The sequence below is a fragment of the Kogia breviceps genome, chromosome 11 (genome assembly GCF_026419965.1).
Source record: "Kogia breviceps isolate mKogBre1 chromosome 11, mKogBre1 haplotype 1, whole genome shotgun sequence".
Classification (NCBI taxonomy): Eukaryota; Metazoa; Chordata; class Mammalia; order Artiodactyla; family Physeteridae; genus Kogia; species Kogia breviceps.
The window spans coordinates 61,780,150-61,792,472 of NC_081320.1; the positions used below are offsets into that span (position 1 = coordinate 61,780,150).

At 36.3% G+C, this 12,323-nt stretch overlaps 1 protein-coding gene across 33 annotated transcripts in view; it reads left to right on the forward strand.

The window, feature by feature from the left end:
* Positions 1-12,323, forward strand: part of NRXN1 (neurexin 1) — a 1,120,317-nt gene that overhangs the window by 516,585 nt on the left and 591,409 nt on the right. For 26 of the 33 annotated variants that reach the window (XM_059078706.2, XM_067007609.1, XM_067007621.1 and 23 more), the window contains 2 exons: positions 3,097-3,300; positions 5,860-5,886. In XM_059078706.2, the coding sequence (XP_058934689.1) occupies positions 3,097-3,300; positions 5,860-5,886 (231 nt within the window). The remainder of the gene's footprint in view (positions 1-3,096; positions 3,301-5,859; positions 5,887-12,323) is intronic. The other 7 variants (XM_067007613.1, XM_067007619.1, XM_059078718.2 and 4 more) reach the window with 1 other exon arrangement.

Below are 12,323 nucleotides of genomic sequence, written 5' to 3' on the forward strand. Positions count from 1 at the left end.
GAAGCGTTTTTTTTCTGGTATTCACTACAACTTTACAATCATGTTTTAATTATTTTTGAGCAACTCCTACTAGATTTTCTTTAGGGAAACCTTATTGGAAAAATATGATGTAGATATGTGATATGAGGTAGAACCACCATATTTTAAGGGGATCATATTTTATTTTCTCAGTACTTAGGTCAATGCTTAGCCATGAGACCCCTGTTTTGGTAAACAGACCCCTCTCCTAGTCTGTCTTTTGTGGCACAATTATGGCTTTCAACATAGACTTTAAGGGATATTTTGTTCATCTACATTACCAAAATTAGATTCACTTACAATAGACAGAATAAATAATCTCATTAGTGAGTATTTATGTATGCATGATATTCAAATTGAAATATGCTCTTTCATATATCCTCAGTATCAAGTGCAATTGTCAATTCAGTCAATTTTATCGAGGCTCTAATGTTTGCCTGGCACTTTTTGGTGCACTCGGCTGATGCTAGAGCAATGAATAGCAGAGCTCAGCTTCTGCTGTAATGACTGTCACATACTAAAAGGCAAAGACAGATTATACTATACAAACAAATCAGAAATGGTAATTTAAAAAAAGAAATGGCAAGTAGATATAGAATAACTGGAGGAGGGATTCGAAGCAGAATTTGAAGCAGGCGTCTCTGCAGTAACGTTTGACCAGAGACCTGAATGCTGAAGGAACAAGCCATATAAAGATCTAGGGGTGAGACCTTTTAAGACAGAAGGTTCCACAAGTGCAGATACTTGAATGAGAGATTAAATCAGTGTGGCTGGAGTTTACTAAACAAGGGAGGACGTGCTAAAAGCTGAGGCCAGAGAGATGGGCAGGGGCCGAATCACACACAACCTTATAGGTTAATAAAAGGAATACAGGGCTTCCCTGGTGGCGCAGTGGTTGAGAATCCGCCTGCCGATGCAGGAGACGCGGGTTCGTGCCCTGGTCCGGGAAGATCCCACATGCCGCGGAGCGGCTGGGCCCGTGAGCCATGGCCGCTGGGCCTGCGTGTCCGGAGCCTGTGCTCCGCAACGGGAGAGGCCAGAGGCCACAACAGTGAGAGGCCCGCATACCACAAAAAAAAAAAAAAAAAAAAAAAAAGGAATACAGATTTTATTCTAACTGCAGTGGTGGGAATGTATTGGCCAGGGGTGGGGAGGTGAAGGATGGAGGTGGGGGTGGGTGGGTGTGCACAGTTGAAGCAATGAAGTGCTATTGAATCTGATCGCTTCTTTAAAGTTTGGCCTGGCTGCTGTGTATAGGGAGAAAGAGTGGAAGTAGGAAGACCATCGAGGGAGTTAGCATAGTGGTCTAGGTGAGACATGAGAGCAGAGTCTAAGGTACTATAGCGGCAAGAACTGATTGATTCAGGAAATGAATTGGAATCAGAGCCTGCAAGACTTGCAGATTTGCAAATAGATTGGATGTGGCAGAGAGGGTAAGAGAGAACGCAGAAAGGTTAAGGTCTGAATAATGGTGTTAAGCCATTTACTGAGATGGAGAACACTGCAGCAGGAGCATGTTGAATTTGTTCATTTTTGGTGTGTGTATCTTATTCAGATTGGAGATGTCAAAGAGGCAATGGCTGTTGGATGTTTGATGGGGCTCAGGAGAGAAGTCAGGACTGTTAATAAGTATTAGGGGGAGTGAGCGTGTGAGTTGACCAAGATCCCTTAAGAGGTAGAGAGAAAAGAGAAGGGCCCTAAGGAGGGAGTTCTGGAACCCACAGCACTTATCTGTTCTGGATGTGCATTCGGTCGCACGAAGATAACTAATGATTAAAGTCTGTTAGAAGCAATACTTGATTTTCCTGACTTTTTGAAAGATAATCTTTCAAAACCACAACTCCAGAATATAGTCTTCATAATAAGCATGGTTTCATCAGTAAAGTTAATTGCTGTAAATAGGCAAGCTAATGAGAATTTCCTAGTTTATTTTAATTTCAGGTAGGTTTTCTTTTATTAAATGGTATTCTGAGTTATCAGAACCTATGAGAAAGCAAAATGACTCATACTTGTTTTGCAGGGTTCCACAACCGTATGGTGTTTAACATTAAGGGGTAATATTTCTTAAAACAGTCAGTTTGAGATCAGCAGTTTTGCTATTCGCTTCTCTATGTGTTTAATGCAGCATTAAGCAACTTCCCCATTAAAGCAATCCATTTTCCTTTAGTAGCACACACCCACACAAGCTTCTCAGTCCCACCCCCATCCTTACTCAATGTTACCCAGGTACATAGTTATTGACTTTTTGGTGACAGCTTAATTTTTTTGCAACACCGTGGTGGTGCTTACAGATAATGCTTTAAGTTACCCCTTATCTGCAAATGAACTTTCAAATGAAGTTACAGTTTGTGTCTTTGTAAAAATGAATTACCTTGTTAACCATAAAGATTCAGAAGAAGCATTACTTATTGTTTGGTAATATGAATTTTTCTTCTGTTTTTGAACATCACCTCTGGAAAAGTGTTGGCCTGAATCCTATATTTAAGTCATATTTTTTATGTTTCTTTTTTGATTGTATTAGGGCAGAAATTATGAAAAAGATGGTAATAATAACTTAGAATCATGGACTTTTTGGGTAAGCAAAGGCCTTAGAGATGCTCTAGTAGCACCCTCTTATTTTGCAGGTGAAAGATGCAGAGCCAAGTTTAATTTCACGGAGCTGATCAGCGGCCTGACCATATATAAACATGCATATACAGTTGCTAGTGCTTCAAGCCAGGCTCACGCTATGGCTATACGAAAAAAATATGATGTTTGCTCTTGAGAAGGGATATGCATACATGAACATGGATAATCTGACATGATGACTGCTATAGGTAGAAAGTGCTCTGGGTACAGAAAGGGAAGTGCAGCCACCTCTGCTTCTGGACTTTAGCAGATACTTCGCAGAGGAAGTTCTCTTTCCTGTGACTTCTCTTTCTAGTTAAAAAAAAAAAAAATTGCTCATTTTGGAAGAAGATGAGCTGAGTTTGTGTCTTGTGTTCTATATGGAAACCTTTAATAGGTCATGCTTTTCCTTTTCAAAGTATAAATGCACTAAACTGACCAAGAGCTTTTATATTCATTTCCCATCTATAGAAGCAACGGTTCTGAGCTATGATGGGAGTATGTTTATGAAAATCCAGCTCCCGCTGGTGATGCACACGGAGGCTGAGGATGTATCCTTACGGTTTCGGTCCCAACGCGCATATGGCATTCTCATGGCAACCACCTCCAGAGACTCAGCAGACACCCTCCGCCTGGAGCTGGACGCAGGACGTGTGAAACTGACGGTCAATCTAGGTAACAACACGCCTTCCCCCATTGAACTAACACTTTTCACTTTTTGTTCAGTTTTGCCTGCAAACGTTTATCAAGTAGCCTGTTTGCCATGGAAAGTTAAAACACTTAATGGTCTCATCTCCATTAATTAAATTCATTTAAGGTTTTGGGGACATCTTTTCATTGTTTCTATTTCGTTAACATAATTTACTGTTTTGTGATTCCTACCACTGAGGGTTCTTAAAAGGGAAGCCATATGTATTAATGAGGTTAATTGAAAGTATAAATTTTCAGGCTTAACGATGCCTCAAACTGAATTTCCTATTTTTATATTGACTGACATTCTGATTGGTTATAGATGAACTCCTTTCAGATAAAACAAAAATACACCAAGTTTTACTTGGATAACATATGCTATAAAATGTCAAATTTCTACTTAGTGATCTAGATCAACAGTTGCTCTTACTCTACTCCTTGGGCTTCTCCTTTGAATAATTACCTTTGTGGTATTCCATCTTTTCTGTTTGGAAATACTGTGTGGTGATATTTTGCTATCAAACAGCAATACACAACCCTTCAATGCCCAAAGTCTGCGGCCCTCAGCAAACAGCCATGAGAACACTCAAGACACAGACTCTTCTACAGAAAAATAATGCTTTCCTGCTTAATTGTAGCATTCAGAAAGAGTCACTACAGTAAAACCTCACCAAACTGGATGAAATCTGGGGGAAGACCAGGCTGAATTAAGAAAAAGTCTAAATTGTAAGAAAAAAAAAAATTGTAAGAAGTTTTGTTTTCATTTACATTCAAAAACACAAATTAATAGCTGGAAAAATCTTAAGGAAAGGTCTTACTAGGCTGATGTTAATGGGTGGTTAAGAATTATCCATAATTAGCACATTATTTCATGTTAGTTGTGCTATCATTGTATAGTAAATTACTTGAAATCAGTTTTCTTCCCAAACTTGGCCTTTCATAATTTGTTTAATTTTTCTCAGGCAATCTCCGCTCATATCGAATGAAGAATTACAAATATTCTGCCCAATGCATTTCAATATTATCATTAACTCCAAATAATAGGAGTACAAATTAATGAGGTTTTACTGTATTTCCTGGAAGTGCTGAGTACACACAATAATGAATAAACAGAGAGAAAAATAAAATTCAAGACTACATAGATTGACAAAAAGAGTAGCAAAATGTGATGAAGTAAGGCATTTGTGAAAACCCCACATACATTTTCAAATTATGTTGGGCAGAATAGTAGCTCATAAAATATAGAATTACTTCATTGGTAGTTTATTGCATACAATTGCATCAATGACTATTAGTTAAATTAAGTTCAATAATAAGACTTTTTTTTTAAGATTACTAAAGAACACATAGTACTCTTTTACAGTTCTGTTAGAGTTCCCTCTAGTGACAATGATAGGTTACTACAAGTCAATCAAAATTGCCTAATTGCAGTGAAGGGGCTCTTAGCCCTGGGAGGTGGACACGTTCGCTCATGGGAATTTTCCAACAGCAAAGCATTCTGTGGAAAGAGTTGTGTAGGTGCTGATCCTTGGCTGTTTGCAACCACTTTTCTGATGCGGTTGACGACACATGACAAACTCAGCTATATGGAAACAGAATCTAGGTTTGTATTTTTCATGTTCCCCAAAGGCATTAAATACTACAACCAAAACCAACAAATATTTATCTATACATAAAGTAAACATAAAACATCCCACATGATCCTTTAAAGATAACCCTTATAATCACAGTCTGTGTTATCCAGATTAGACATTCTGTTCTTAGGGAATCTGATTTTATATAAGAAGAAAGTATAGGAAAAGGAAAATCAATAGCAGTAGTTACCATGACACTTACTACGCAGAGATAACATTGTTAGCTCCTAACAGAGGGATAGGCATGTGTGCTCCGAAGAGTGACACTAACTCCTTAGCCACTAGAGTTTCTAAAGGGAACAGTTGTTTCTTCCTCCAATTAAAACAAGGCACGGAATCCAGCTAACACCTGGCTCTTACCTTTTTTTCCCAAGCAAATAATAATAATAATAATAAATACATTAGGGTGAAATTAGAATAATTTCAACTAGCTCTCCATTTGACCATGACAATTCTATAGGATTCTGTTGGCCTTTGTGGGATAATAGATTTTGGAGGTTCAAGATGTCTGAGCCTAGCTGAGCTTGCACTGTACCCCATTGTGACGGAGCACCTTTTAATTATATTGAAAACAATGATTTGTTCTTTCACAGATGGGGAGAAAGCTGCAGCCAGTCTAAGCCAAGCATCTTTGACAGTTAACAATTTTTTATTTCACTTAGATTTGTCACCATGTAGCTTTGTTTGAATTGGCCATTTTTTAAAAAAAAACCTTCTAATTGTTGTTTCCAATGGTGCAGTTTTATAACAATGAATCTGGGTTCTAGAAGTATGTAAAGAATAAATAATATGGAGTGGCCATATTTGCATGTGTCTGTCCCCGGAAGGGTGGACTGTGATTTTATTGGATGTCTGCAGCTATTACCTTGAAGGATAAATTTTCATTTTTCATCTATTCTTCCCCATCTAGATTGTATCAGGATTAACTGTAATTCCAGTAAGTGCCTATTCAAAATTTTTAAAATGTTATTCCTCTATTATGATGTAGCTAGTCAAGAAAAAAAAGAGAGCAAGAGAAAGGCATTTATAAAACTCATGAATTCACTTTTGAAGTATACCAGTCCATCATCTGGGTTGTAAAAATTCATTTTGAAATCCGTCCAGCTGAAGACTTTCCTGCTTCAGTTCCTACCTCGAAGTGGGAAAAGAGGTGACAAATATATTGTAACAGAAGGTGCAAACGTCTCTGTAGACCTTTGGATAAAGCAAATAGCATTTGTATTTTGGCAGATCTTGGACTCCAGTAGTTCTCTTCACAACCAAATTAGGAGAAAATACTGTGGGGTCTTATTTCCTTCACAGTCTGTTTTTATCTCTTAACTCAAATATAGAAAAAAAATCTTTTCATGTGAAAGTTACTATTAAACGCTTCTAAATTCAACCAAAATTTTACATTGGAAAATGTGTATTTTCCAAGTTTTATGTATATACAGAAAATTACTTATCTAAGGAGTTTTTTCTTGTACATTATAACTATTTACATAATGAATTTTTACATCCTAATCATATATCTGCAAAAATAACCAAAACCCTTCAAATCTGTGATATGCATGCCAAATGATGAGTTAGAAAAGATGCATGGACTGAGTTTTTTGATTTGGACTAGAGAACTTGAAAGGATGTAAGGACTGTGATTTTATTTTGAGTTGTAGCATTATCTGAAGTGTAAACTTATTTTATTTCTTTACGTAAATATTTAGGTTTTTCTTTTCCAGGTTTTGCTGACCACATTAAGGAATTTCATCTAATATACCAAAGTTGTTAGTTATTTAACTAAAATGGTTCTAACAAGCTTCTAATCTTTCACTGTCATAGTCAGTAAAACATTTTTTTTATATCCTTGGAAAATGCTGAATGTGAGTTGATGGAGTCTACTCCCAAAACCTTTGGCTGTGTTTCCAAATGTCAATAAGTCATCCTCTGCTCTGGGGAATAAAATGACAGTCTCCAACTTACAAAAACAAGAAGCTTTATCTAATTAAATGCATGCTATTTCAAATACCCATGCTTCTTACAACTCAGATTTGTCTTAAAATATTCTAATATTCATTTTAAAGCAGAATAAAAGCCAGTCTTTCCAATCATAGCAATAAAAAGGTAACTGAATCATGATTTATGAAAAATTAAATTATTATACTATCATACAGGCATAAAAATCATCTCAAATAGGATACAGTTTCTGAACTAATCTCTCAAAGCTCTAACACAAGTAGAATTTTTCAAGTATACATCATCTCTTCTCAAAACCCATCTTTACCACACTCTCTGAAAAGGAGCACAGGTTTAGAAGTCTGATACTATGGTCCAGTTTGCTTTCAGCTCTGGAGCATAGGTGCAGATAAAGTGGCAACTCACAAAATCTTTTCCCAAAGCCAGATTTGTGACTGAGTGCAGCTGTAGATGTTCTTGATTCTCCCTGGATCTTAGAAAATCCATGTGAGGAAACTATTTTCCTAGACTTCTACTTTAATTTTATTTATATTAGGCATACAATAAAACATGGGTTTTTATTTACAAAATATAACTACATAAGCTCTAATATTTAATGGAAATTAACCCCATCACATGTGCTTCTGTGTTCTCAGCTCTATCAATGGTTTTTTAAAATACTTGTTTATAGTCTAATTACCCTTGTTAGCTACTTCTCTTCATTTGGCTTATTATTATAAGACTGGTATTAAGCATAGTATTTTCTCTGGATATTTCACAGAATAATACCTTTGAGGACAAAGGTTTTTGCTGGTTAGTGGATTTTTTCCCTTTTTAAGGAGTGTGTGTTACACTTAAATCACTTGAATTAAACCAATGATTGTGAGCTTTCAGTGCACACCTCAGACAGGACTGCAAATGCCTTAACTTGACAGCAGTCACTGGAAAGAACATTCAGTGATAAGGTAATGTTTTCATTTCCTTTGCCTTTGTTTTATTTGGGGAATAGTGGGCAGATGTAGCCAGAACTCCAAGTTCCATCTAGAATTCATGTTATTACTCAACTTTGAGAATAGGGAGGAACTTACATTTCAAATAATGCAAATCTAACTCACAGAGATAAATAAGCAGAGATGTCCACCTGGACTGCATTTTGTACCCAATAAAAAATATAAATAAAAGACTTGTATCTCAGTATAACTTGTAGTTTAATGAAAGATTGACTTACTACATGTATCCTCTGTAAGCCATAAGTTTGTCTGAAACTGAAATGTACATTTACTAAATCACAACCTTCTACCACCACTGTATAAAAATTATACCATACCTAAGACATCAACTACGTTTTGAGCTTAATAAGGAATACTTCAATTGATGTCTTTAAGAAAATTTCCACAGGAAGTATACAAACTGTAACATAAAAATTATCTTACATTGAGAACGAATATTAAACTTGAATATTAATATTAATATTGAATGGAAATCTTCTCCAATTTCTCTACACTTACTCAGAATTGCTCTGCTGTTTCCTGTAGTCACTCCATCCTTTCTCATCACCCCTCCACCCTCCCTTCCTGAGTTTTCAGGAGATATTACTTGATACGGAAAATAAAATATATAAAGCATCAGACTCTCCAATCTTTGCTACTGAAGAATAGGTAGTAAGTGAGGAGGGCGGAAGGTCTAGCTGCATTGCATGTATTCAGACCTCTGGGACTAGGAGATGGCAGATACGTTTCTTTTTCAGCCCTTCATGTGTCAGTAGTTTAGATGCAGCAATGGAATCTTCCATGCACAGGCCAGGGGAAAGCCTTTTGTTAAGGTCCTTTTGAGAAAGGGCTGATTTGAATTCCAGGGATGATCTCTGTCAGATTCTTTGTTGCCATCTTTCCCCCCTGCCCCATAGGAAAAGCTGTCAAGAATCTTTAAATGGAAGGGGAGAGGCTGTTTTTATTTAAAAATCAAAAGCTTATTTTTATGTGTGGAAAGGGTATTTTTTTAAAAAGAACCGTCTCTGTGAATAGCGGTCATGTCAGTGTCAAAATGTGTGCTTTGATCTCTCCGATTACAAGTGGAACGTCTCTGCACACAATCCCAGACCAATCTCAGTTCATTGATGTCCATTAGCTTATTTCATTGCTAAAATATGTTTGTTATCTGCAGCTTGGTATTAGATTAGGTCAGTATTTGCAGATTCACAGATGGGAAGGTGAACACAGAGGTGTTATTATATGGCCCTCCACCCTCCTCTGTCCAGGGCAATCAGATCAGTCTTGCCTCCCCAGTCAACTCCAGTACGGAGAACCATAGTCTACCATCATAAAAGCATTTCATATGGGAGTTGCTAAAAGAACCAGCATCTTTTAATGCAGATAAATGTCTTCCTTGGACAGTGAAGGGTATTTCAATAAAGATGGATGGAAAAGGACTGTCTAGTCACGTTCTTTTGACATAAAGATCAATTATTTGAATTAATGAAAAAAGGACAAATTACAGATGATTTTACAAAAAATAATTATTATAGAAATATGTACAAATACCAACTAATCATTAACAAGTTATCACCAAAAGAGGCCAAGACAGACTGAATAGTACTTTGTGACTGAGACATGAATTGTTTGCATCGGAAAGTAAGTGTATGAGAGTCTCTTGCCTAGTCCATCGTATTGATTGACTTAAGACTTTTAAAAACTATAAAGAACACAGAAGAAATTTTCTACCCCTTGTGAAATTTTCTCAAATGCATTATTAGTAGGGCCTGTAGTAAGTACTATTAGAAAGGCCATCGGTCTTATTCTGCATTCTCTTTGTCTGCCAAAGTATGTAGCCTGAGATAGGGTGACCAAGACAGTCTCAATTTCAAATTTGCTGACCAGTAATTCCCAACAGTACATCCAAAGTCATTAGGCTATATGTTTCTATATAATTTTTTTCTGATAATTTGGCATCGTGGTAGTGTATTGCTTGCTTCAATAGTCCGTTTTTTTCCCTTTCTCTCTTGTTCTAGTAACCTTACAAATTGTTAGTATTATAATCTGAAGGTTTAAATACATTGAAAATTTGAAAACTAAACTTGCTCCTTTCAACTATAGGTGAGTCCTAATTGTCATATAAGTAACTACTTTAAAGATGTAGTGGATGCAAGGAGGCTTCTGTGATTTTGTTTTTGTTAGTGTTTTCTTTCCTTTTTTTTTTTTTTTTTTTGTCTTTTCAAGTCAATGACATAATTATGGAATATCCTTCTTGCCCACAGGAAAGTTTGGGGCCGCCTCTGCATTCATATAAAAAGTAGTTTTTAATAAACCCATGTTCTCTGATATTTACTTTGCTTGTTTATTTGATTATTTGTGTTTCTTTAATCCTTACACATGTCTCTTCTCCTGCCCACCTGCTCTTCCTTCCTACAAAGATTTACTCTTCTTACTTCTCCATTTCCAATGTTGTTTACTCTCTGGGTTGAATAAAAACTCTCTGGGTTGAAAAAAAAATATTTTAGTAGGCAGAGCTTCCAAATGTTTTTGGCTTCTTACAGAAAATGGTTTATTTAAGACACAGAGACAACAAAATTGGAGATGACATTAATGTGGACAAAGTGTCAAGGGTTGAAGTTCAGCTCCTTTTATTTATAGTTCATTGTCTAAGGATTGGAGAGAAAGGGAATCTAAGGCCAAGTACTTAACCTCACTTTTGATTTGGAGATAGTGAAGAAATGCTCTGAGTAATATGTTATCAGAAAATGTACTATGATGGATGTCTGGAGTGGATAATAAGATCTTTGTATTATCATTTTATTACCAGAATGAAAAGATCAACTGGATATTAGTTATCACCAATTTTTTTAATGTAGATAAAAATGGAAAGCAATAAAAGAATGCAAAATGTCAACCAGTGACACTTAAGCCATATTAGATTGCTTTGATAAGGCTGCCACTTGGCAGGCTACTTAAAAAATATGAGGAGGGCTTCCCTGGTGGCGCAGTCGTTGGGAGTCCGCCTGCCGATGCAGGGGACACGGGTTCGTGCCCCGATCCGGGAAGATCCCACATGCCGCGGAGCGGCTGGGCCCATGAGCCATGGCCGCTGAGCCTGCGCGTCCGGAGCCTGTGCTCCGCAACGGGAGAGGCCGCAAAGGTGAGAGGCCCGCGTACCACAAAATAAATAAATAAATAAATAAAATAAATAAAAAATAAGAGGAAATTTCTGGAGGCTGGCAGTTGTTAACATGAAACATATTCAGTTCAGAGCAGCTGCCTGGTGCCTGAAGAGCAGAGAACTACAAAAAGGAGCCTCTGACTCTGCCTCCATAAAACCATCCCTTGATTTGTAGAGTTCTGTCAATCATTGCCTCTCAGTGACTGGTGCTGTCCATCCACCTAGGATAGAAACTGCTCAAGGAATAAAGGAAGATGAATATATACATGCAGAAAAGAGGAGTTTTGTTTGTTTTCTGCTGTTGTCATTTTTTAAAGTTTAAAGTATATATGAAGGAAAGGAAAAAGAGACAGTTTATGGATGAGTATTTTTAACAAAAATCTAAAAGAAATTACATATAAAATATAGAGACCATAGATTTCTGATGAAAAACAAATAGCCAAACCAGACAAAGGGAATTGGCACATGACAGTGAGTCTTTAAAAAAATATCAAAATTGGAATAAAATTTAAGGAGATCCCATTTGGATTTTCCATATCTAAAATTTATGAGAATTATAAAGAAGAGTACACATTTAGTGACTACATAGATTGTGCAAAATTGTAGTGTGTGGGCTTGATAAGCAGAAGAGTTGGGTCTATGTTAGTGAACAATTAATTGATTTATTGCTTATATGCAAATATAAAATGCTGAAGTGTTTTAAAAGATTGCTCTTTTGTGCAGGTTAAGAATTCATCTTGAAATCACGTTCAATTATTAATTTATTCAGTAAAGCATTTTCTTATTACTATTGCAAAAGGGTGTGCTCAAAGTAATACAAAATTCCAGATTGGCATTGGCCAAATTCATCAAATTCTCTTTCATTGTTGAAAGTTAGTATTATAACAATGGCCAAGGTAGAAATTGTCAGAAAAACCTGTAAAGTTTCAGAAGAAACATTCTGAATTTGATATCCCCTTGGCTTCTGTGAAAAGGAAATTTTCTTTTATACCACAAAATGTCACAAACTGTGAGCCCACAACCTGTTGGTTGGAGGTTTTTATTGTGTTATTAGAGAGAGCTGGTTTCTAAACATTTGCCATTTCCTTCATAGCTTAGAGTTTCTTTTTGTTTTTTCTTTGGTAGGGAGGTAGCATTTTAGCATTCTATCATTGATCCAGAAAATCAAAGGTAAAAATATGAATTAGACATTAGACATTCCTAGCCATTATTAAGATATATTTTTTTACATTTAGTCAATCTCATTGTAAAATGTATGATTAGAATTTCATTCATTTTAAAGGAGACAATAAT